Below are 24,470 nucleotides of genomic sequence, written 5' to 3' on the forward strand. Positions count from 1 at the left end.
AATTATTTTTTAAAGATTATATAGTCTTTACATAATATATATATAATGTATTCAACTCGTTGTGCTTGAAAAAAATTCATTTTGTATGAAAATGATGAAGAATGAGTTTGTGAAAATATTTGACGAAGTGGAACAGATTTACTTGAGGGAAATTAACCCCGTTGATGGATGGCAATTTAATATTTCAGAAAAATGTCCAACGATGTCTCCCCCAGTTGGATAAAAATCGTTGTTCAAGGGTTATTATACGCTTATTGAATATTGCTTCCGATTTATATTGAATGTGGGTCACTTCTCAAAATCATGTACTTCCGCTTCTTGAAAATTGATAATAATCCCGTGATTTCTCCCCTACCCTCCACCCCCTTATAACCCGACCATACTCTATTTCTCAGAATTACTCCTACACTCGAGTCCTAGGGGCGGAAATATAATAACAAAGAGGAAAATTGCACAACTTCAAGAAAATCAAATAAGAGGGTAAGATGATGGGGGGGGACTTATCTCCGTCGAATTCATTCAGTTTTTCTTCAAAGGAGAAAATTCTTCTCAAAGGAGAATATTTCTTTTTCGAAGAATTCAATCTGAATATATTTGGGGGAATGCAAAATTATGTTCTCTAGATGGTGACATAAATTTACATTTGTTTTATTGACTTGTTCACTCAATGTGGAAACGATTGATCGAGAAACTCCTCAAATATTTAAATATTTTGATGTGAATGGCGCCGGGAGAAATTTTTTTATGTATTAAACTCAAATTTTATGTATTATACATATGTACTTGATCGATCTGGGTCATGTGGAGCAATTGTTTTCTCAAATGGAACAATTCCTGGCTCCTCATTAATTTTAGCACATCGCAGGATGAATTACAGGTCTGTTTCTGGTAATCAGGTTCGCTAGATGGGATCCGGACAGTAACAGGATGAGAATTTCGGTTTTACATGTGCCTCGCATGCAGCCAACTTTTGCATGTTGGTGATACGGGTGTTATCAGGCTGAGCGTAAACTATTGTATAAACTCGAGGAAAATCCGACGATTCGGCGCGCGTTGTCCTGTAATTTTCCACTCTCCTGTTGAGATCACTTGAAAAATTAATGTTTTCCAGGGGAGTCGGTGTTCACCACCCCCACAACAAAATACTTTTTACGCGTCAATTCATCGGGCGATACCTCACTTTTCCCGATAATGGATTCTGAATATTCATCTCTACATTGGATTTTTTATTCGTGAATTTTCATAGCCACGATATCCCTTTGTTAGCACTTCCATCTTTTACATCTTCCGCGATCCCAGCGGACTCATCGATATTCTGATGTAGACAAATCCGATAGCAGAGATACAACTCCCACCGGAAACACATCGTTTCCAATCACATCCTTATCGGATTTAATATTTATTGAATAAATGCTCGTATCGGGAGTGCGAGACATCAGCACGTGAATAATATGGGCAATTCAATTGGATGATGTTGTTGTTGTGATTATTTTTCATTGGAAGATGAGAATCGGCGGAAGCCGGGATTTTTCTTTGGTATTTTGGGACTGGGACATTCCCATTTGATTCTTGAAACGATACCCTGGGGGTCGAATGGTGGGCAGTAAGAATATTAAATAATAGAATGACATTAAAGTGAATTTAGGGAGAAAATTCTCGTAAAATTTGAGGGGAATTTGACACTTTTGTGAACCCACAGAGGAAAATTAATGGAAAATTGCGCTTGTGGTGGGCACATTACAGTTATTTTTGTCAGTAAATTTGCAAAATGGTTTTCGTTGGTATTTCACACCTCATTTTCTTCTATTGCACTGAGAATAAAATACATGATCACCGTCATTAACCCGCTCGGTTGAGAAAAGGTGTGTGAAAGTGTCCAGTCACTGAAGTCCATCACGAAATTCAAATGATAAAAACCGTTTTATTTCGGACCTAAAGAATTAAGCTGGGGTCGAATAGGATACAGGAGAGAAATAAAAAAGATAGTGCTAACTCGGAAAAGAGGAGTGAAGTAACGGCCAGAGGAAAAATTCAGTGCTGGTAGTGAATATTTTATGGGAAGGAACGTGATTTTTCCCGTGTTTCTAGGAATTTTACGAGGAATCTCCAGAAATTTCACATTTTTTTAAAACTCACACCACTTGGCCGATGGAAAAGAAACTCAATTTTTATTGAATATCTGCCTTCCCATACATTGCTATTAATTAAATAAAAATATCACTCGTTTAATTTTTTTACATTCAGAGCTGAATATCTGGGATATCGTATTTTCTCTCTTGAAGATTCACCAGTCCACTTCGTAGATGATATCGGTCTCTCTGGTAATTCGATGTCAACCCCAATGATACTCCGAATTTCCTTAGACGTAAAACTCTTCGCATTCGGGTCACACGGATTTCGCATCGAGATGTTCTTCCGAGTGAATCTATTCACCGATTTTCTCGACGAAGAAACACTTTTCCGGAGTTCTCTGCCTCTCAGATATGTCCCCCTATTCTCATCCAATGCGATTACTGTTTCGGTCAGTTCCGTCTTTTCCCCCACCACCGTGAATTTACCCGAAGTGGAGCGTTCGAATTTTCTCAATGCTCCCATCTCACCCCCTTTCCTCACTCCCTTCTTGGCTTCTTTCAGCGCATCACTTAAGACTGATGGGGGTGCATCCTTCACTGCCAGAATCTTGTGCTTTTCATCCGTTGTGTAACGGGAAAGTTCCTCAAGCTGACTTGGTAATACGTTTTTTGGTAGACCAGCAAGCATCTCCACGATTGCAGCATTCATCTTGTGGTTTTCAGTGCGGACAGTAGTTTCAGAATAGACAGGCCCGGGTTTGACCGTTGATCCTTAAAAAATACGAGACTTTCAGTCAAATGAAGAACCAAAAAATATTTTTTGAAAAATATACTACAGTTGGGAAAATCAGGTGAAAATTGTCAAATCGCTCCGGAAAATTCATCGAGTGATTGGGAAACTCTTTTAATACATTATCCATCGACTAATGAAATTTTTCGTGACAATCATTTGTGAATTATCCCAGAATAACCCCTACATCGCATCCCCTTTGGAAGGGCCGTAAAAAATAATAATCAATTCAACCTCGACCTGTGCCCAGTGAATTTTCCCGATAAATTCAGTTATTTCACTCGGAAAAACGTCAACTGCAGTAGTATATTAATCTCTGGCTCCCAGGCCCTTTGTATGGAGATTAAATTCTCTAGAAATGTAATTCAATAACATCCCAATGATAATTTCCCCCCCGTCCTCCGGCCCTCCTCGAAAACCCTCTCCCTTCATTGTTTAATTCACAATTCGCTTGTTGTCGGTAGAAACGTATCATTTTAGATCTGATCGATGTAATTGAGCGGCTCATCGCGACTCATGTACCAATGAAATTCAACTGGCTGTTCCCTTTGATATTCCAACTACAAAGTCAACGATATAACATATACGTAACGAGGTAATCTTGATTACGGTTGGGATAATTAGTTTGGTCTTTGTTGTAGGCGCGAAATTACTGGTCAACTTTAACTTTGTAGTTAGGCACCCGGCCAAATAGCTGGGCAAAAACACTCCACTCTGTCAACACATTATGTACTGAATTTCCGGATGAGAGAGCGATTAAACGCGATAGTGAAAGAATTTCTCCATTAGAGAGAATTCGGGGGAAGTTAATTATTAGGACACAAGTATTTGAACGTTAGGAAGTCGTAAAATAACAGAAATTAGGGTAATGAAGGTATACAATAATTCTAAGGAAGTCCCCTTCTAATTCATTCCCCTCTGCATTTCTAATCAAAGGCGCGGTGTATGGTCTTCACTGGCTAATGAAGTTAACATCTTTTAGTTAACAACTGCCTCTACCAATTTCCCATAAAGATCAAAGGATCTCAATTACGATATCCTACATTAACTTTAATGACCGCAGTCACTCTGATGCACTCAATCCCCCAAATGAAAGTACAAGTGGTCAAACTCATCCCCCCCAACCACTAAAATTGTAAGACCATTTGCCCGGATTGGACATCCGTGTAATGTAATTCGAGGAAAGAAGACCATTCGATTAACCGAAGCATCAAAAGCTCTTCTACCTAAGCAGCAGATCATGGGATCACATATCTCATCTTCACAGGGTTTATTCCCAAATCGTGATGGTTTTCGGGGTGATAGGACCTTCTCATTGGCATTCTCTATCGTCGTTTGCATTTCCTCCTCGTCATCTGGCGCTTCTTCATCGATTACGTCAGGTGGTAGAATGTCCTCGGTACCAGGATCTTCAACATCAACATCTGGCTTGACAGGAGGCACCACCACTTTTACGATTGAGTAGTTTTTGCTTTTTTTTCTCTGTCCTATTTGTGAACGTCTTACGGTGCTGTTTCGCTCCTTCGATTCCTCGTGTTTTCTTCGCTTTGTCGATGTGCCATCTCTCGATGCTGTCAATGTTGAAATCGTACCCTCTGACCCTTCACCAAGTGCCTCTGAAGCCTCAGCGTATTTTTCCATTTCCTGAATAACATCGACAGTAAATACGAATGAGAATAAATACCAGTGGATAAATAGAGGGTGAAAATGAGAAATAAAGGTCGATGAGAAAGAATTCCCACTTGACCCTTCGTGTCCATAGCTGTCCATTAATTTCTTCCCTTTCCCATCCCGTCCCTTTTGATTCAAATGAATTATCCTCGGTTTTCCGCACTTTCGCGAGGAAAATTACCAAGAAAGGTGAGGTCGAGGGAGTAGCCGATCAATTAGACCCGCCGGATCGGCTTCAACAACCCCTTTCCACCCCTGAGTGATCCCCAACGGGGTAATGGATGGTGATGGGGTTTAAGGATGAGCCTCGAGTGAAGGACCACTCGGGGCTGATGATGCAAACGAAAATACTCGCGAAACGGTAGAACATGATGGGGGTCATCCGAATTATCGGGGGCGTCAACCATCGGGTCACATTCGAGGCGGGAAATTCAAAGACACCGCGAAAAAGGGAGGATAATAGATTAAAATATCCACAACATTCGTTTGGTGGGAATTCTATGAAAAGATTGAATTCCTATTTGCTTTCTAATTTATACGATAACTCGTATGATTCAGGGCGGCTCATTTTACCCTCTCTTCGGGGAGAAATGTTTCCAATTTCCGGAACAATGTTCTCAATTTAAAAACTGTTCATTCCATGATTTTTCTTTGTGTACCTGTTGTACAGCCTCGAAGTATTGTTGCTCGACATCAGCCAGCTCAGGTTCCTCCAATAGTTCCCAGGCGCTTTTCGTTTTTTTCTGTTTCACTTTCTTGCGCTCCTTTTCATCGGCTCGACTACTTTTATCATCTGTTTTTTTCTCTTTGTCTGGTTTACGGCCGGGGCCACCCTTATTACTCCTGGCTTTCACTGGATAGAAGGGATAAATAGTTTGAAGGGAGGAATATTAGGTAATCTCTGCTGCCAGAATGTTTATTGTGATGAGGAGAATATTTCGAGGGAGCAAGACAGGGTGCGTCAGGTCAGAGAGATTTTTTACAAAAATTATTCCGAATCTCCCGAAGTAGTTTATTGATTTTAATGGAGGAAGAATGATCCAGGATGAGCATTTACCGGCGGATGGGGATGGAAGTGGTTCGTCATCGTAATCAACCCTCTGCGCAAGTCTAATTTCCTTCAAACGGCTGTCGATTGACTTCTCATATCTGCTGCATCTCTCGAAGTACTGGAGGAAAAAATCTTTCATCTTTCATTAGAATAACGAAGATTGATATATATTGACAACTCCAATCAATCAAATTTCCCAAAGCCATTTGATTTTAAATTCTATGCGAACCCAGGGGACATATTTTGAAATTGTCAAACATTCAAGATAACCATTATGTTCAATATTGTTCACTCTTACTGATGTCAAGAGTAATTTATCATTTCTCGCATTGGTAGTGAGTGCTTCTGACGACTCGACGAGATAGACACTGCCCTTGTCACTACCAACAGCCACCAGTTTTCCATTCTCATGTGGTGCCAACGCCTTTAAACTGTCCCCACAAAGACGAATTGTTGTGACTGGATTGTTCAGGCCGACCAGAATATCAAATACCTCCATCACTCCCTCATCATTTATCACGTAAAACACCGAGCAGCGAGACGTGCTCCAGCATCCACCAGTCAGTGATGTTTTGTGGTGTCTTTTTTTTCCGGAGAAAAGAATAGACGATAAGATGACAATGACTGATTGATTCAATATATTTTTATCGAATCGAATTATCCTCACTTTGTTGATACTAGATTACCCTCCCTCGTGTCCTCCGCCCATACTCTAGCTGTCCAATCGCCAATAGTCAAAAAATTTTTTGTACTGAATGGATTCCTGTCAATCGCCACTACTGGCCCGTAATGACAATTGAATCTGACAGCCAATTTTTCAGCAGGATTTTTCCCCTTTCTCGTACCACTAACAACCACTCCATTCTCCATTCCAACCATGAATTTCGTGCCCATTGTGACCTCAAACTGGAGCGCTGAAACCCCAATTGCTCTTACGACATCACCACGAAGTGGATTCTCAAGATCCATAATTAAAGAGTCTGTGGGCTGTCGAAGTTTACGAATATCCCACCAGTGAATTATACCACCAGTCGATGCAGAGAAGAATTCGGTATTTGTTTTTGAATTTATCCAGAGAGCACAGTTTGTTGGGTTCCTCATGGGAAAAACAAAAAACTCAATTATATTTCTGATGATTCAAGTACGAGACAATTAATTCAAAGGGTTCAGTCATCAAGTGATAAGAGGAAGCCAAATGACGACTTCTTGTTCGGGGACATGATAAACTATTAATCAGTACATCAAGTGATCATGTCTTTGCTGGCATCCAACATCACACTTAATGCCATTTCAACCAAAATATCTAGCTTTCTGATTGTCAAATCTGGTTAGGAATAGTTACAACATCGTTAATACCATTTAATCTTCCTCATCGTAGTTTCATATCAAAACTTACCTATGACTGTACTGGGGATGAGAAATTTGAATGGGCGTATTTCCGCTTCGTATGTCCCAGTTACAAACTTGTCCCGACATCAGTCCACTGATCAGCATAGAGGGATCACGGGGATTGAATTCAATCGTTACTGAAGGGTGAACAGCTTTCAATGCCATGAATGGCTTGTTTGGATTCTCTACAACATCACAAACCACATCACACATAAGTGTATAAACATTATTCATCTTGTTGCCTCAACAACTTGTAGAATCTCTTTTATTCGACTTTGTGAAAGTTTTAAATGGATTTGTTTTTTCCTTTCTAACCGATATTCCAAATGTACGAGTAGGGATTTAGTTTAGGTGAAACTCGTTGAAACTCTCGGCAACCGTATGCCACTGCCAATCTTTTTCCACTGTCGGGTGACCAGGCTAGATGGGCTACCGGCCGCACCAGAACTTGAGGATCCTCGTAAACGTTTACAGTTCTGGAAGATGAGATCAGTTTTTCTTTTAAAACTAAAATTATATCATTTTCGTAGGACAATACGATAGGAAATCCACTCAAGTTCATGATGCTAAATAATTATCGGAATTATTGTGATGTCGTGAGAAATTAATTTGTTTCCACCGAGTAAATTATTAATATTTTCACAACCCCTTTACCGCACCCTCAGTGAACACTGTCTGTACCTTAATCCCAGAGGCAACACCAACTCCGTTGGCACCATATCATCAAAATACTGCTGATAAATGTTAATGGTACTGTTCTGAAGTACATTTTTTTCCGCAATTGTCATTAAATTGCGCATCCGGGGCGGCCAATTGTCGCTTTTCTCGACTCGCCTTCGGAATCTCGCAACAGATTCCTCATCCTTCATGTTGATGTCCTTGGGCCAACCGCCTTCTGTGTGATGCATGCCACTGTCTTTGACAGGATTACTCATCGTCTGAACCTAGATATGACACGATGGGACCGTAGCAAAGTTGATAACAGGATAAATCGCTCGCGTATCGGTCTTTAAATCGGTCGCAGGGCGCCCTTTGACTGGAGCCAAGAACTGTTTCTGTATTCAAAGATCTTAATCCCTTATAATGCAGATTCCCCCCATTAAATTGCGCTTGATATCCCCTGAGGACTTCACTCCTCTCAGCATTATCTCTAGGGTATTTTTTATATTCATAATTCACTAAGTAATCTGAGGAACGTTAAGAAGCGTTGAAATATCTTTCGCAGAAAGCTGTTAAACATTTTCTACTGAACTTTCCGGTGTCTTGAAAATTTTTCATGAATAACATAAATTCTATTTGATTCGCGTATTTTTTTTTGCGCAAAGAATATTTTTAAAAATTCAAATTGTCTCGAAATCTCATCGAAAGAGTCTTCATTTAATATTCATATCTTAAATTGCCTTTGACATTTCATTTTCCCATAACATTTTACAATTATTTTTTATGCTGACCTTTTTCCTTCGGAATAAGGCCCTTTAAAAAGCACATTCTAACCTCATGAACTGCGAATTGTCTTGTATTTTGAGTGGCGGTATGAAACGGATGTTTGTGTGTGTATCTGCCCATCATCTTCGGATCTGATACAATATTTTCCTCTATCGTAACCCCGGAGTCGTCGAAAATACATTGCTTTCCAAACAGCGATCGACTCTTGACGTAGACGTATTCAATCTCCATTTTTGTATTTTACTGCGTATTGAATTTCTCCGCTAGTATTGAATTTCCCTCCACAGAATGAGAATCTGCGAAAATTTCTGCATCATCAGACCTTTCCATCAAGTGGAATAAACCGGAGGGTCTTTAATCGTCAATAATTGGCGAACGGCAGAGTAAAACTTCACGATTTTTTTTTCTGTTTTTCATGTACACTTTAATCATTAAAATGAGATGTGAATCATTCGAAACGCATCGTTTGAATGGAAGATATCGACGATCGAATGAGTCATTTTTATCGGACATTTTTTTAAACTCCAACATCCAGTTACTTTGATTAATCCATTTTGCCCCGTAATTATATTACCTCGTTTATCTCCGTTTTATACGTTTTCACTCTATTTCTCAGTTTTGTTTAATTTTCACATCACGTAGAGAAGGTCTATAATCTCGCCCGAATTGCCGCAATTTAACGTCATTAAAATTAACTGCGTATGATACAATTTTATCACTGAAAACCAGTTAAATTAAAGTTGCATGTGAGCCGCTTAGGTGCCATTGAATTTTTCAAGAGATATGGTACATTGTAGAAACACTTTATTTACCAGGTTTATTATAGTCGAGAATATTTGCAACGAAATCGTAGCATCGATTACAAAATTATATACTCAATGGGAAAAACAATTGATAACACGTCACTTGAAGTGCCCTACGAATCCTTAATCAGAATTTCCATCGTTATCAGCGACTGAATAAATTGTTTTGATGCATCTGCCGCAAGAAAATGGAACTCCAAGAGTGCAAACCACGTACTAAATCCTGAAACGAGATAAAAACGCTATTCCCTCGGGCTGATTGAAAATTCTGCTACAAAGTAAATTATCTGTTGAGCTGTCTGACGTATTCACTTGGAAGCTATTACATTGAAATAACCCAATATGGCGGGGGGAACACGTGAGAAGAAAATTTCTACTGAAAAATATTGCGAATTCAGGGGAAAATTCTTGAGTTTTATTGACACATCTGGACCCTGACGTCTTTCAGGAATTTTTTTAGTTTGAGTTTTACAATTTTATTCGAAATGTGAATTCTCGTGAAGAACAAAGTCACAAATAATCTGCCTAATCCCCTCGGACTCAATAGAAAGTTCGACATAGATTAGACCGAATTTTCTAGCGAAATGACTAGATTTCTCCGCAACATTTATGCCTCCCCCCGCCCCCCAAGTCCAAAGAAACATTGAAAGAAAATAATTTCCTATGCAGGTCTCGACTCACACATTACATCAACCATGTGGCCACTCGGTATATCCATTCTCCCCCTTTTTTCCCCACTTGCCCATCCTCACGATTTCTCTCCCCGATGACGGTTAAACCCGAGAAATGGCACACATTCATCGAAAAAAAAAATCGTCTGATGTGCTGCGAAATTACGGACATTTCTGCGAACGGTGAAAAGGAAGCTGTCGTCACTCTCTCCATTTAAACGCTCAGTTGGAAGACCCAATGGTGTTTTCATAAGGGGATTTTTCCCACCAGTTCTCACTATTGATCCACTCCATCCTGCGTTTAACTTCACGAACATTCCAAGGCGGCTCTCATCAGATTTCTTCGTGAAATAAAAGGCATTGAATTCCATTACCATCGACGAATATCCCAAAATGTCACCGATAAAATTCATTATTGGGGGCACATCAAAGTGTTCATCCTTATCGAAATGTGATTATCCGAAAGTGAGATTCTCATTTCAAAGTTGGTTGGAACTTTGTGCTGGAGAAGACTGTAATATGCCTCGAGGACATCCACTTCGCAAAGATACATTCAAGTCAATCCAGCTGTCACCATTGAGCAAATACACTGTTGGCAACGATCCACCAACATTTTCTATGGGGGATGACATGAAACCACCACCAGAAACTAATTTCTCACCTAGTTCAAGCAGTTCACCAGCTCCTTCTATCCATCAATTTTGGGAAGACACATGGCCAGGATTGAGGAAAAATCGGTATAGTTATCCACTATACACAACGAAGATGAACGAGTATTGTTGATTGAAAACATCCCCTTCACGTTTTTTAATACTTTTTTGCAGTACGCGAGTTGGTGGGAATGATGGAGACTCTGGAATGTCAGGATACATCGCTCAATTTGAAGAGAAACCTGTCAGAGATTGTTTCGTCGCTGCTGAGGATGAAAAGTCTGAGAAACATTTGATGTTTTTGATACCGAAGGGTAATCATAGGTTCAGCGGACCTGAAAGCCTTGGAACTTGTACTTCATGGGGTTCAGGCCCGGGTGTTGGGGCCCTGAGACGATTTAGGGAGTCTTCGTGCATGTTCCATCCTGAATGGATCCAAAAATTAGGGGGATCACTCGTCAGACGATTTTTTTCCTGCTCTCCAGGACCTGGAGATGATGAAAATTCCGAGAAGTCAAGATGCATCATTCAATTTCCAGAGAAACCCACCAAAAATTGTTTTTTTCCTCCCGAGGATAAAAAATATGAGAAACACTTGCCATTCTTGACAGCTGTTGACAGCTACAGATTCAACGGACCGAAAAAATCGGTTGAATTGACGAATTTCTCTGAATCTCATCCGAATATCCAGACCTTTAAACATCGACTGAGCAAATCTCCATGCATCTCTAACTCTGAATGGATGAAGAAGTGTGTGCAGCCCCTGTCATCAAATCTCCCTCCAAAAGTGAAAAGAAAATTTAATGTACCCCAGCCGGCCCGCGTCCTGCCGATATCTCGCAAGTCCAGTGAATGGAAAAATCAAAAATCAAATATTCGAGGGAGAATATCTAAGTGTCCTCTGACAAAATGGAATAACACATGCCCATCCGGAGCAGAAAGTACACTGCGTGAGCCAAGTTGGATTCCAGTGGTGACCGATATTTCACTGAAGGTGGGGCGATCGAAGGTACAACTGGAGCAAATGCCAGAGCTGGAAGGGAATCTCTGCTGTCATCTTGGGAAATGCCGGAATCTCAAGAATTATGAAATGAAAATGGAGGAGAGTAGAGCAGTCGCCAAGGATAATAAAAAGAAATGATGAATTTTTTAATGCCAAGTTTTCGTGATAAATTATGTAAAAGGGTGAATTCGCAGCTAATGGCGAGAAAAACTTTATTTTATGCAATTCTCCTGGAATATGGAGGGATAATATGAAATTTTTAGTTGAATACTAACGACATAAACTTCAACATTTCACATGGATTTGCATTTCCCTTGTTTTATTCTGAATTATATTCTCTTCAACCCCTTTGGAAGAACGGCAAAGTAATTCTGTAGCGAGAGTTATTAATTATTAATTGGAGTGATTGAGTGTTTATATCAATTAATGTCTGCAATTTAAATTTTTAAATGACACATTTTATGAAACACTATCCCAAGATTATACTAATGAATCAATCTCTCTTCTCCCACAGATATTCGATGATTGCTACCATTTCGAGCATCGATCGGTGGCCAAGAGGTCGATTCAACCGCACATCGAGGTGCATGATCGACTCATTAAAGATAAGAGGGTTCGTCGAGCTGAACAGCAACGAATCAAGATCCGGACTAAAAGGGATTTAATTAATAAACGTGGTCCTGCGAACATGCAAACAGTACTCAACGACGACAGATGGCCGCAAATGTGGTACTTGGTGAGTCAGTTAAAGCCACATAGAGAATATTATATATCACTTAAGACCTTTTTGCTAATTCCGTCCACAATTTTAATAGCTCTGAGTGGAGAGTAGGAAAATGAATTAATTCTCATTCCTGAATATCTTCAGTTTATGCTGTATATTAACATTTCACTTTATGTACATTAGTATGAGACAATGAGACTTCAGTTTTAATTACTTTTTACCTATATTTTTAATTCAATTACTTTTTTCAACTGTCCCTTGAAAAATAATAAAACAACGATATTTTTTTATGAAGAATCGTGGCCATGGGCTTGACATGAATGTCCAAGGCGCATGGGCAGAAGGAATCACTGGTGATGGTGTGGTTGTGACAATCTTGGACGATGGCCTGGAAAAAGATCACCCGGATCTGTACAAAAATTACGTGAGCAGAATTCCCCAAGCCTGAGCTTTAACGGGCTTTTCTTTTTTCTATTACCCATGAAATACGAAAAGCATTTTATTTTTTTCCCCCCCTCAATTCAACAGGATCCAGAGGCGAGTTACGATGTGAATAACCACGATGGTGACCCGATGCCACGCTATGACCTGATAGACAGCAATCGTCATGGCACCAGATGCGCGGGTGAAGTAGCAGCCACCGCAAACAATTCAATTTGTGCTGTTGGTGTCGCATATGGAGCCGGAGTTGGAGGTAAGCCCGGGTGGGAGGATGATTTTGACTACTGATTTCATGAATACCACTGTGACAGGGGATTGTTGGAGACAGTAGACGAGGAATTCGTAGAATTTAATTCTTCTCGAGGTATTTTTCATGGAGGAATTGTCGTTAATTCAGTAATATCCATAAACAATGAATTCCTTCCAGTCTCAATTACAATTTCCTTCGAACTAATTCATTTTCTCGAATAAATTCTCATCCCATAAATCATATTCCAATCTTATTCCGACTTTTTACAATCGATCGTAAAATCAGAAAAATAGAATTTTACAACCGGCGTAACGGCAAAAATCATGGAACGAACGATTCAATCTCTTTAAGTAATCCATTGTATTGTCGATATGCAGGAGTGAGGATGCTGGACGGAGACGTAACAGATGCCGTTGAAGCCAGATCGTTGAGTCACAATTCTCACTACGTAGATATATACAGTGCCTCCTGGGGTCCTGACGACGATGGTAAAACCGTTGATGGCCCCGGTGAGCTGGCTACCCGGGCATTCACGGAAGGAGTTGCCAAGGTATTGTACTAAACTAATTCATCGTTAACGTTAAATACCATTGTTTTCCTTGTACTAGTTCTGCATTCCCCTTAATCCACTAAATTGAGAATTAATTAATGGGGTCGTTAATCAATTGACAGAAAAAAAGAAGTTCAATAATTTTCCTGCTCAATATCTTTAATTTCCACCAATTTTTTTTCCAAATTACTCAATTTCTTCCCCAAAAATCCCTGTGCATTCCCTCCCCCTTCCAACCCCTCTCAGCCATTAAACCGCAAATCAGAAACTGAAAAATGATCTCAACCCCTTTTGCAGTAGGAAAAACCGCCGTCACGAAGTTAATTATTCACTCCCCGTAAATTCCTTATGCCCTCCCCGTCCTTCAAAACAATTTACCCCCAAGAAATGTTTTTCCCCAAGTCACGAAGACAGAGTTTGCCAAGAATGAACGAACAGTATCTGCGGATCCAAGTAGATACTCCCGTCATCTGCTCAGCCATTTTCTTACTCAAAACAATAGAAAACCGAGGCAAACGCTATTGTGACTCGACAAAACGTACAGTTTCTTGGTGGTCCCTCTGAACAGAGAACATTTATCTCTCTCTGTGTACCTCCCCTGAATTGTATTGTTTATTGGAAGATAAGGGGTAACACGAAGCATAAGAGAAAACCGGCACACCATTCGTAATCGATAGTATCTTGGCCAGAGTTCCCTTGAAAGATTGAATGCCCCGGGGTTCAGGCTATTGGATTTGGTCGCGCTAGGTCACGTGGGAGGAAATTTAATTTACGTTTTTTTTTTGAGAAACGAAAGGGCTGAGGAAATGAAAGGGGAACTCCATTGTAATCGGGTATTTATTAGGTTCGTCTCGGCGTTATCTTTATCGTGGCGCATATTTCGTTGTTGTTAGGAGAAAGCCTCTGTTGTTAGATCATAAACGCAGAGTTATGAAGCTTGATGATCTTTCTTGCTGAGCCTCTCCGGTGACCCTTTTGCAATTTCACTTTGTCATGCCATTTTACCAGCTACTTCATCGAGATATAACTCCGTAATTAACCCGGTCTGAGTGGATCATATGCTAATATTGGACGGTTCCTTTTTCTACGGTGTTCGCCTTCCGGGGATTGGGGGGAACAATGAAAGTCGTCGAACTATTTAACAACTCAGCTGACTCGGGGATGAGGTGATGAACGGTGAATATATTACGGGGAGATAATAACGGATTTCACCGGAATTAGTTCGTCTTGAGGAGTTTTTGAGATCGAATATATTGTTTGTACGGATTTTTCGTTTTTACTGGTGAACGCAAATTTGAGTTTTGTGAGAATATTCGTTCATATAAGGAGATTGCACGGCTGACTAATAAAGCAGCTTATCACTTGTAATGGCTGGATAAAATAGGAGCATTCCAGGAAACAATTCATGCCATTTATTTGCGCAGAGAAAATCAACTGTAAAGTGCGATAGTTATACGATGCAGTGAATTCGATGAATGTGAAGCGGAGAAACAAATTATCGAAGTTTACTATTGGATTTTTGTGACTTGTGAGAGATGTTTCCAATTCACTTGAAATCAGTGGAAAATGTCGAGGATTAATAATATTCGTGGAGTGCTCATGTTATTTCCTTCATATTGAACCTCCACAGCTTTTTCATTTCATTGTTTTGCGATTGAAAATTGAACGGAGAAAAGTGTTCAAAAAGAAATTGGAAGCAGACGAGGGAATCGCACCCCTTGCCTTGTGTTATGAGTTTTCAGGATGTTGAGTAACTTAAATGGATATTTTTCCAATTTCACGTTCAGAAAAAAAATGGCACACAAAAAAATATAAATATTTCCGAATTCCCTAGGGTTTTAGAATGTTCGTGACTACTTATAAAATATATAAAGCACTTGATCACTTCCGTCAAAGGGATAAAATGGACAATTTTCACGAGCAAATCACCCAATTTATATTAAACAATTCCAACTCTGGAGAGTGCACCCTCCGATGGGGTGAGTTCGCGTAATTTATTAATTTCCAGTCGGAGGCAGAACGACGGAAAACACGAGCCCATCTATTTTGCATTTTCAATATTCAATGTATCTCTGAGTGTTGAATCTCGACTGCTAATTGACGCGACGAAACATTAAATTTTTATTGGAAAAAAAGGTTAAAATACTTTTTCATTCGAGTGAAAGTTAATAATTCAGAATATAAACTTCTATCGGTTTCCAGTTTGGATGCTCAACTGGTGGCAAGTGAAAATTGGATTATTCAGTGAATTTTCTCTCAGCTTTTCCATTTTATTCCTGTAATTAATGGCACTGAAAGTTACCAAATAATGAATCTCTTCATAATTATTATCTTTCTCTCATTATTCTGCAATTATTGATGATGGGGATTTGCATGCAGAAAATGACCAATATTTTTCATCAGTGTAACAAGACTGATATTGAATCACAACACCTCTTCACCGACAGCCTTCCCTCAAAAGAACAACCCTCAGGCCCTGAATCTGCCGATCGTCCCTTGATTATCACTAACAGCTGACAATTTCCTATTTAAAGGGACGCCACGGTAAAGGATCAATATTTGTCTGGGCATCAGGTAACGGTGGTAGAGACCATGACAATTGCAATTGTGATGGTTACACAAATAGTATATGGACACTATCAATAAGTAGTGCTACTGAAAATGGTCTAGTGCCGTGGTACAGTGAGGCATGTTCGTCAACATTAGCAACAACGTATAGTTCTGGATCAACTGGTGAGAGACAGGTTGTCACAACTGATCTACATCATCACTGTACTAGTAGTCACACAGGAACTTCAGCATCAGCTCCACTAGCCGCTGGTATTTGTGCACTAGCCCTCGAGGCTAATAAAGAGCTTACATGGCGTGACATGCAACACATTGTTGTTAGAACCGCAAAACCAGCAAACTTGAAGGCACCAGATTGGGTTACCAATGGTGTTGGACGAAATGGTGAGCCAATTAACATATTTCAGTTACTTCTATGGACTTTTAAGTGGTTATTGGAAAATCGAAAGCATCATCGATGTGGTTTAAACTTGCTCGACCCTTTAGTAAATTCATAAATTATAATGCATCGTAGCAATTTGTTTTTTCGAAAACTACATTCAATTTGGAGTCATTTGTTCCTCAATTTCATTATCATTTTTGTGGAAAAAAATATTTTCCCTTTCGACATAATATTTGAGATGATTTTTATTCCAGTCAGTCACAGTTTTGGCTATGGTTTAATGGATGCCACTGCAATGGTGCGACTTGCCAAAAAATGGCGGACTGTACCCGAGCAACATCACTGCGAAGTGTCAGCCCCTCACATGAACAGGTTTGATGTTAACATATAACTCAATTTCCTCCATTCATTCGAACAATATCGATGAGTAGTAGTGCCAACGAATAGTCCGACATATCATAAAATCCATCATGTTCAATCTTCATTCCTTTGCAGACCCATTCCATCCAGGAGTCAACTTGTACTGGAACTCCACGTGAAGGAGTGCACTGGAGTAAATTTCCTGGAGCATGTGCAAGTAAGAATTCTCCTTTGATTTTAGGAGGGATATTCGGGAGAGTTATGGGGAATAATACTGATCATTTTGATTTAATTCTCTCTCAGGCGAAAATATCGCTGTCCTCGAATAGACGTGGAGATCTTCAAATTACCCTGACGTCACCTCAGGGCACTAAAAGTACGTTACTGGCAAAGCGACTGCATGATGTTTCTAAGACTGGCTTCCAACAGTGGCCATTCATGTCAGTGCATACTTGGGGAGAACGACCGCATGGGACATGGAAGTTGGAAATTCATAATGAGGGGAGATATCTTGGTGAGTTCTACTTAGTTTCATTCCTCTTAGTTTTTTATAATGGAAAATTAATAATGGGGCTATCGTCGGAGAAACGAGGGGTGCTACAAAATTCAAAATGGTAGATCAAAGGAATTCATAATCAATATATTAATAATTATAACTGAATGATTATTATTATTATTATGGAAAATGATTGAATTAAAATTGGCACTTCATGTCAATAGTCCACCAAACTCCCCTGGAATCGAAGTGAATCCCAATAACGTACAGGAATATTAAGTTCCCCTTGTGAATCGATTTTACTCGCAAAATGAACGTTAAATCCCACTAATTGATGAAACTCATCAGATCCATCAGCGCCCAGAACTTGAAAACGATATTCATCGGCCTGAGAAGTCAGACGTTGAACTGCTCTCAGAAAATTCAAAATGTTTAATTAATTCCGATCAATAGTTCTGCTAATTACCAATTCCTCTCCGATCGACTTTGACTCACCCGCAACTTCACTCAGAAATAAATAAAGAGAAACTTTCCATTCCATCTCATCACGATAAACTTTCCGGAACTAACATCATTAATTACACTGAATAACAGCGCATGGTAGATTATAATAATATCACATGGCCTCGTATCGTGTTGCGAATAGTTAGTTACAGATTTCGAACAGAGACGAAGTTCGGGATAATAGAAACAATCAGAAGTGAAATCGCAGGGGCGTGTTCAAGAGGGTTAAATGGATCAAATAAAAATGTATCAATCGAGCCGATCATTCCCCCAAAGAAATGATGAATTGAACAGAAAAAAAAAAGTTTCATTTGATGATTGCTAATATCGGAATATCACACGTGTGACATCGCTTTAATAAATCCGAGTTTTTATGATCCATCACAAAGGTGTTGGTACATGAAAGGCTTCACTGGAGAATGCGCCATGTTCTGTCATATACTATAGCAACTGTCACGATTCATCACGATATTAAAATAGAAAAAGTAATATCGTATCTGTCAGAAACCATTTCAAATCAAAGAAATTTCCAAATGAAATTGACATTATATATTATATATCACGTTTACATTGCGATTCAAATGAGTTAATGAAAAAAATCCCAGGTTCATTAAATTCCAATCAACAATTATTCATCGAATTGTTAATAGCGAGATATCACAAGTGCGCTGTCCCCCCGATAAATCCGAGTTTTTACGATTCATCACAATGCTATTGAGACATAAAACCCTTCACTGCAAGATATGGGTTATAAACTTTCCGATTTTTATTTTTTTCCGATTCCGCAGTATAAAATTTTTGTTAGATATTAATAAGCTCGTATAATTGTCGCCATCGAATATAAAAACATGGTGCCATCTTGCAATGAATCTTTCAAAGATCTTGATTCCGAAAGACAGAAATTTATCTCCGCAGGATTTTCAAATATTTGAAAGAACCTTTGGCTGTTAGAAGCCAAATTCACATGACAACTAAACAAAAAAATTATTCTCCCCACCTCAATTCGCCCAAACTAACAAACTCCTCCACCCGGAAACCCCTGAAATTCCCACAGGTCGTGCTACCCTCCACGAATGGGCCCTGATGTTCTACGGTACAGCAACAGTCCCCAATCGTTCCGAATACACATTATACAGTCCAGCAAGTGCAAATCCTCCAAAAAAGCCATTCATCAAGTTGCGCGAATCGAATTATTCAAAAAATGCACTCAATCCATTTGCCACAAAAGGAAAGCAAAATAAATCAGTTAAGCCAGCAAGTGGTATGAGTCAACCATACGTGACGGGTGTACAAAATTCATCGGCAAAAAAAAGTAAAGCAAGGGGTCAGCACAAGAATGGCAAATCGGCAAATAGACCAACAGCACGTCCAACTGTCCAGACCCTGCGAGGATTGAGTGCTGGACGTGTATCCGGTATCACGTTGAAACCAAGGGGCCGTACAACAACCAGACCAATTCTTGAAACTACCCTTAGACCTACAACAACAAGAACAGTGACTAAAGCACCGAAACAACGGATTATCGATAATGAAACGGTATCACCGATGCAACGAGGACTTATTCTCATGGAGCCACCGTCCAAAGCATCAACGAACAAAGTACCTGTTGTTTTTCAACAATATCCGAAAATCCAACAGCTGTATCCCCTCTATCCCATTTATGCTGGTGCCAGAGGTGCCGATTTACCCCCCACAAGGGCCAAGGGTCTCGATCTCCTTCAGGATCAGCAGTTTGACACCAGAAATCTGCAGATCGCTGACAAGGGTATTCGGATGATTTAACTATAACTCTCTGCACGAGTTTTTTTTTGCGCTGAATTTAATATTATTTGCGATGGATTTTGTAGATTTTTTTTTGCGAAGCTTCTTCTAATTTTTGTACAGTGATTTATGATTTATTGATGCGACGAATGCTTTCACGATAATTATTTTTTGTTTATTTATACGGTAATGTAATAAGTGATTGTGGATTATTATTGATATTGAATGAGAATGAGTTGTTATTTGATATTTCACGAAATTCACTGGCAGGAGAACGACGGAAATGATGGGGAGAAATGGTGGAAATATAATTTTCGGGGAGATCGAGTATTTCTGGGTATTTTCACGGGATTTTAATTAACGAAGTCATTATGATTTCAGTTGATTGCTCGTGATTCACATTAATTTTCAGTTAGTTATATCGAATTATGCAAATTCACGCTCTTTAAAAGATTTGTGTGTAGAACAGAGGACTCATTTTTAATGCTAAGGGAAACGCACAAAGTCCGGTCAGACTCATAATTTTCATTGCATTTATTTAACTTCCCCCGCAGATGACGTGTGAAAACCAAACTTTTACCTCCCATTTCTGGTCCTTTTCATTGAACATTTCTCATCGTGCAATCTAAAAATCTCAGCCCTCAACAATGCACCCTATTTTTTTTTTACCACCCTCTTCCACGTTTAACCCTCTAGCCCCGCACCGCAACGTGATTTTTTCTTTTCGTTTTCACGTGTTTTTCCGCGTTTATTATTTTTTTTTTCTCTCACCAACATGCTGTGGTACACTCAGCAGAGCAACGAGGGTCGAGTAAAATTTTCCCGCCGACGCCGCGACGCTTTATTAATTTCCCGGCCGCTGGCGCCAACCTATCCAGACCCCCCTAGGATTCATGAAAAAAGAAAAATGCTCGCACACTCCGTTACGATAAAAAATTAATTCGAGGAAAGTAATCTTGCCGAATCCTCCATAAATCGTTTAGACTACTTAGTTCAGTCGCTTACTTATTTTCAAGGTTTAATATGTATCGGAGGGACTTCCTCGGATGTTTGTTGAATGCAGTGAAGCAAAGTGTGCACCTGTTATATTTTTATTTACGTAGGTTGGCTCGAAGTATTGTTTATTGGACGAAGGGAATAACTTGTGTAAACGTTAAATATATGTTTTACTTGGTACAGTGTAATAACACTTTGGTCTCGGTTGGATACGGTGAATTTAACGTTCTAATTCTGGGTTGAATTTACGAAATGGGTTTTCAAGTGAATTGTCAAATAAAAATTTCAACTGTGTGTAAATTTCAGTTAAGCTGCCAGTTGAGGGGGAATTTGAAAATTATGGAGAAAATTATTGTTATAAGTATGTTAACTCGTCTGTAAACTTGATTAGCGTGTGGATAATGGACGTTACGTGTGTGCAGAGCTGTCGAGGTGACGTGACCACAGTGTTTATCTTAGTTATTATGGTTATCCATCTTGTCATGGTTTTTGATTCTGTATTTTAATATTTTGGTCGATGTAATTCTCAGGCATGTCGTTATTACTTGACACAGGGGATTAATCATTCCGTTACGATAATTCTCATTTATTTTTTGATGCTTACTGTCGGAAAATTTGATGATCAATTGACGAAAACGTGTTTTTATTTCGTCGATTAATGTTAATGTTTTTCACTACACGACACCAGCATGCACACGAAGGAACCAACATTTAAAAATCGAGAATATAGTTCTCAGTCAATTTGGGTCAGACTTTCATCCCCCTCGATGAATCCCCTACGTTCGAATTGATGTTTACAAATTAAAAATTCCAATTCTCATGTATTTCTAATGCCCAAACTGAGAAAAATATTCTCGTTTTTTTTCTCTCAATGTCACCCTCCGAAAATGCATTTTCGTAGTTCTCGAATGTAAACCAAGAACCCTCTATCCCACTTTGACAATTGCTGAGTAAGACAATCCTCCGTAAAGTTGATATAGCACTCGCTTTAACAGTATTACAATACGAAACGAGAGGCACGAGATTCCTCAAGCGTAAATCGCCCTCACTTCGTCCCGTATTTGGTTTACAGTTTGCTTATTCACTAGTAATTTATTTCATGTGAGAATACCTCACATGCACCACCAAATTTTCCAGTGTCATCTTGTTTCACTCCTGTAATTTCCAACCCCGAAACTTCACCAGTGAATTAATAAATCTGTTTAATTCTAGGTGAACTGAGGGACTGGCAGCTAATATTCTACGGTACCGAGACATCAATTGAATTTGATGATGAATTGGACAAGGACAAGCCAGGACCAGCTGTCCATACCGATGTCAATCAGGACAATTCAGCTGGTGATCGTCAAAATGTCGTTGATACTGAGGGTGATCCATGGACTGGTAGACAACAGGTGGATGTTATATCACATCCAGAAATTCAGAAGCCACCGACGGAGAATGATACGAGCGCTTCGTGTAGAAATTTTGATTCTCACGGGTGCCTAGGTGGGTGCCTACTCATTCTCCTACTTCTTCAAACAATAACTTGAGAATCAAGATAAACCGCGTCAATTATCGGCGCCTGATGTGCATTACGATTCCCATGACGTATCATTTTATTTCATCTCAATTCACTCTGCTCATTGTGGTGGAAAAAATTCATTCTATTGGGGTGTTTTTTGTTTGAAACAAGTAGTTTACAGGGTCAGATCATGACGATTTTTGTGTCAAACCAATACTCATTAATGTACTCAAATAAATTAGTAACGTATTCGTTGGTAGGGTTTTGTAGATTTTAATTTAGAGCATATTTTCCATGGAAATTGTATCGGGGAGAAAGATTACGACTATCAGATGACTGATATTCACCGGGAAATCACATTAATGTGAAGATCAGACCGTGGAAATCGTGATTAAATGAAAATTACCTCAGTTGAATGAATATTTTTTGTCCGTGCATGTGAATCGAGCCATGTGTGACTGAGTGAATGTCTTAATTGTTACATACAGTCCGACAATTCGATTGCATCTTAATTTTCATGAGAAAATAATTGAGATTACCCGTGCTTAGATTGACTTACCCAATCCATTTTTGAATCAAGAGCTTTTTCAATTACCAAAATGCCAAATACTTCCATTATCAATAGCTAAATCAAACAAATTTTAACCCCCTTCTCGTCTTATTTATTTTGTGATAGTCCGGTGAGCCTTCGGCACTGCCTCTAGTAACAATGTATATGATAACAGTGAACAATTGAAGATAAAAATTAACAGAGCTTCAACGGTGTTCAATCAATGATAACACGTCATACTTGCTCAAAGTGATGTTGCGGGATACGTAATGTCGAAATTTAAAGAAAATTGATAACGTCTTCGCATGTTTCTAATCAACAACCCAGTGACAATATTAATTATTTGTGGAGCATTGAAAATCGTAGGTAACGAAAAATTTTAATTTTTCTGTTCAATCATATCAAGACTTCCGTTGTATCATTTGAATTTTGACAATTCCTTTTTGGATATTTCGGTCATCAATCGTGTGCTTCGCAAATTTCATATCATTTTTTGGTTTTACGAGTGAATACTGTGCATTTCACTCTTGTAAAATACAAAATCAAGTAAGTTATATGTGTATAGAGTAATTTTGAGGAACTCGGTGAACATCATTGAGTCGTGAGGTGTTTGAAACATATTTACTTATGTTTCAATGTGCCAATTCGTGCATGGACACATAAAAGTGGGGCTGTGTACATGAAAATAATCATGAGATTATGATGTATGAATGTCATGTGTCGTTTTGTTTATCAATGATTTGAAATCACGTCGTGACGATAAAGTGCAATTAAACATACCGACGATTAACTTATCTTCTATTCATAGCGTTGCCAAATAATTAATTTAAGCGGTTCACATAGACAATTGTATTGAATATCAACAGATGAATATGAATATGTGAGAAGTTGTACGGGGGAGAAAAATCGGGGGAATAGTACGTGATTGGTCACGTAATCGTGGGCTGACGAATCATTTCGGTAATTTTTATCGAAAACAGGAGATGAACAGTCAATTTCTCACGTAATTTTTCCAGTATTTTTCTCACCGTATGCATGTGAGAGGGAATCAGTATTAAATATCCAAGTGGTTGAATGGTTTTTTCCGATATGTTGAATTGAGCTATTAATGAAGAAAAAAAACTTTTTTTTCTGTAAATATAATACTCGAAGAATGTCAGATACAAGAGATCGAGTACTGAGCTGAATACGGGATGGTAAAAGGGAATTGAATGTCTGAATCTATTTAATAGTCACTGTAAGTGATTGTACATGGCCAGGAAATTGTCATTGAATGATCAGATAAACTGGTGTAATTAATTTTAAACGGGGAGAACCGTTACAGAATCAATTGGAAAGTAATTACAAGTTCACGGATAATAATTATACAGTTTCGTACCGGTTTTAATGCCGTCCTGGAGTACTGGGGAATTATTTCGAGTGTCAGATTGTATTTGCATAATTTAAATATCCTGAAGTTATTGGAGTTAAAGAACTGCCGTTTTATGGAGACATTCAAACTCTTACGTTATGCGAAAAAAATGAAATTTCGCAGACAGTTCCCTTCGGTGTAGGGAAAATTTCGTGAAATTCCCCTCTTTTTAGTTTTAGGAATAATAAAAATCTCCCCAAATGACAACGAATTGTCACTTAAAAATTATTTACAAATTTATTGTCCCGAATTTACCAAATTTTCAATCGGTGATTCCTCCCTCAGCAAGCAAAGAATTATTTTTTATTCCGTATTATAAACACCCAGTGAATGCACTTTCATCTGAAATTAGCATAATTTCCAGGCAGTTATCGTCGTTGATCTAATTTGTTACGCCATATATCGATAAATGAAAGAAATCAATATC

General features: G+C 38.9%; 3 protein-coding genes across 6 annotated transcripts in view; 2 read left to right on the forward strand and 1 right to left on the reverse strand.

Annotated features, from left to right (window-relative positions):
* LOC135169677 (furin-like protease 1) overlaps window positions 1-24,470 on the forward strand; it is a 73,259-nt gene that overhangs the window by 44,120 nt on the left and 4,669 nt on the right. For 2 of the 3 annotated variants that reach the window (XM_064134880.1, XM_064134881.1), the window contains 9 exons: window positions 12,061-12,282; window positions 12,566-12,694; window positions 12,799-12,964; window positions 13,339-13,511; window positions 16,046-16,463; window positions 16,716-16,833; window positions 16,957-17,038; window positions 17,125-17,335; window positions 21,791-22,066. In XM_064134880.1, the coding sequence (XP_063990950.1) occupies window positions 12,061-12,282; window positions 12,566-12,694; window positions 12,799-12,964; window positions 13,339-13,511; window positions 16,046-16,463; window positions 16,716-16,833; window positions 16,957-17,038; window positions 17,125-17,335; window positions 21,791-22,066 (1,795 nt within the window). Of the gene's footprint in view, window positions 1-12,060; window positions 12,283-12,565; window positions 12,695-12,798; window positions 12,965-13,338; window positions 13,512-16,045; window positions 16,464-16,715; window positions 16,834-16,956; window positions 17,039-17,124; window positions 17,336-18,875; window positions 19,587-21,790; window positions 22,067-24,470 lie in introns of all 3 variants that reach the window. The other variant, XM_064134884.1, reaches the window with a different exon arrangement.
* LOC135169676 (dynein intermediate chain 3, ciliary-like) lies at window positions 2,194-9,130 on the reverse strand. Its single transcript, XM_064134879.1, has 11 exons — window positions 8,994-9,130; window positions 8,468-8,715; window positions 7,655-7,917; window positions 7,289-7,449; window positions 6,981-7,158; window positions 6,252-6,680; window positions 5,883-6,165; window positions 5,591-5,702; window positions 5,193-5,386; window positions 4,089-4,506; window positions 2,194-2,843 (listed from the first exon to the last, which is right to left on the reverse strand). The coding sequence occupies exons 2-11, from the start codon at window positions 8,648-8,650 to the stop codon at window positions 2,218-2,220; spliced, it is 2,847 nt and encodes a 948-aa protein (XP_063990949.1). The 5' UTR covers window positions 8,651-8,715; window positions 8,994-9,130; the 3' UTR covers window positions 2,194-2,217.
* LOC135169680 (uncharacterized) lies at window positions 9,250-12,049 on the forward strand. Of its 2 annotated transcripts, XM_064134888.1 has the most exons (3): window positions 9,250-9,500; window positions 9,892-10,630; window positions 10,718-11,963. In XM_064134888.1, exons 2-3 carry the CDS (start codon window positions 10,287-10,289, stop codon window positions 11,682-11,684), a joined length of 1,311 nt encoding a protein of 436 aa, XP_063990958.1. In that variant the 5' UTR covers window positions 9,250-9,500; window positions 9,892-10,286; the 3' UTR covers window positions 11,685-11,963. The 2 variants fall into 2 exon arrangements, with proteins under 2 accessions (XP_063990958.1, XP_063990959.1); XM_064134889.1 differs by lacking the exon at window positions 9,250-9,500 and having other exon boundaries at window positions 9,510-10,630; window positions 10,718-12,049.

This window comes from Diachasmimorpha longicaudata, chromosome 15 (assembly GCF_034640455.1).
Source record: "Diachasmimorpha longicaudata isolate KC_UGA_2023 chromosome 15, iyDiaLong2, whole genome shotgun sequence".
Taxonomy (NCBI): domain Eukaryota; kingdom Metazoa; phylum Arthropoda; class Insecta; order Hymenoptera; family Braconidae; genus Diachasmimorpha; species Diachasmimorpha longicaudata.

What these genes read in the sequence shown, in the direction of transcription:
- LOC135169676 (XM_064134879.1), bottom strand. Translation starts at nt 8,650, where the DNA reads ATGGAGATTGAATACGTCTACGTCAAGAGTCGATCGCTGTTTGGAAAG. An exon ending in ATAAATTACTCTTGACATCA is followed by an intron (nt 5,703 to 5,882) that starts GTAAGAGTGAAC and finishes TTTTTCCTCCAG; the next exon opens with TACTTCGAGAGATGCAGCAG. An exon ending in TCCCATGATCTGCTGCTTAG is followed by an intron (nt 2,844 to 4,088) that starts GTAGAAGAGCTT and finishes GTATTTTTTAAG; the next exon opens with GATCAACGGTCAAACCCGGG.
- LOC135169680 (XM_064134888.1), top strand. Translation starts at nt 10,287, where the DNA reads ATGTCACCGATAAAATTCATTATTGGGGGCACATCAAAGTGTTCATCC. An exon ending in CCAGGATTGAGGAAAAATCG is followed by an intron (nt 10,631 to 10,717) that starts GTATAGTTATCC and finishes ACTTTTTTGCAG; the next exon opens with TACGCGAGTTGGTGGGAATG.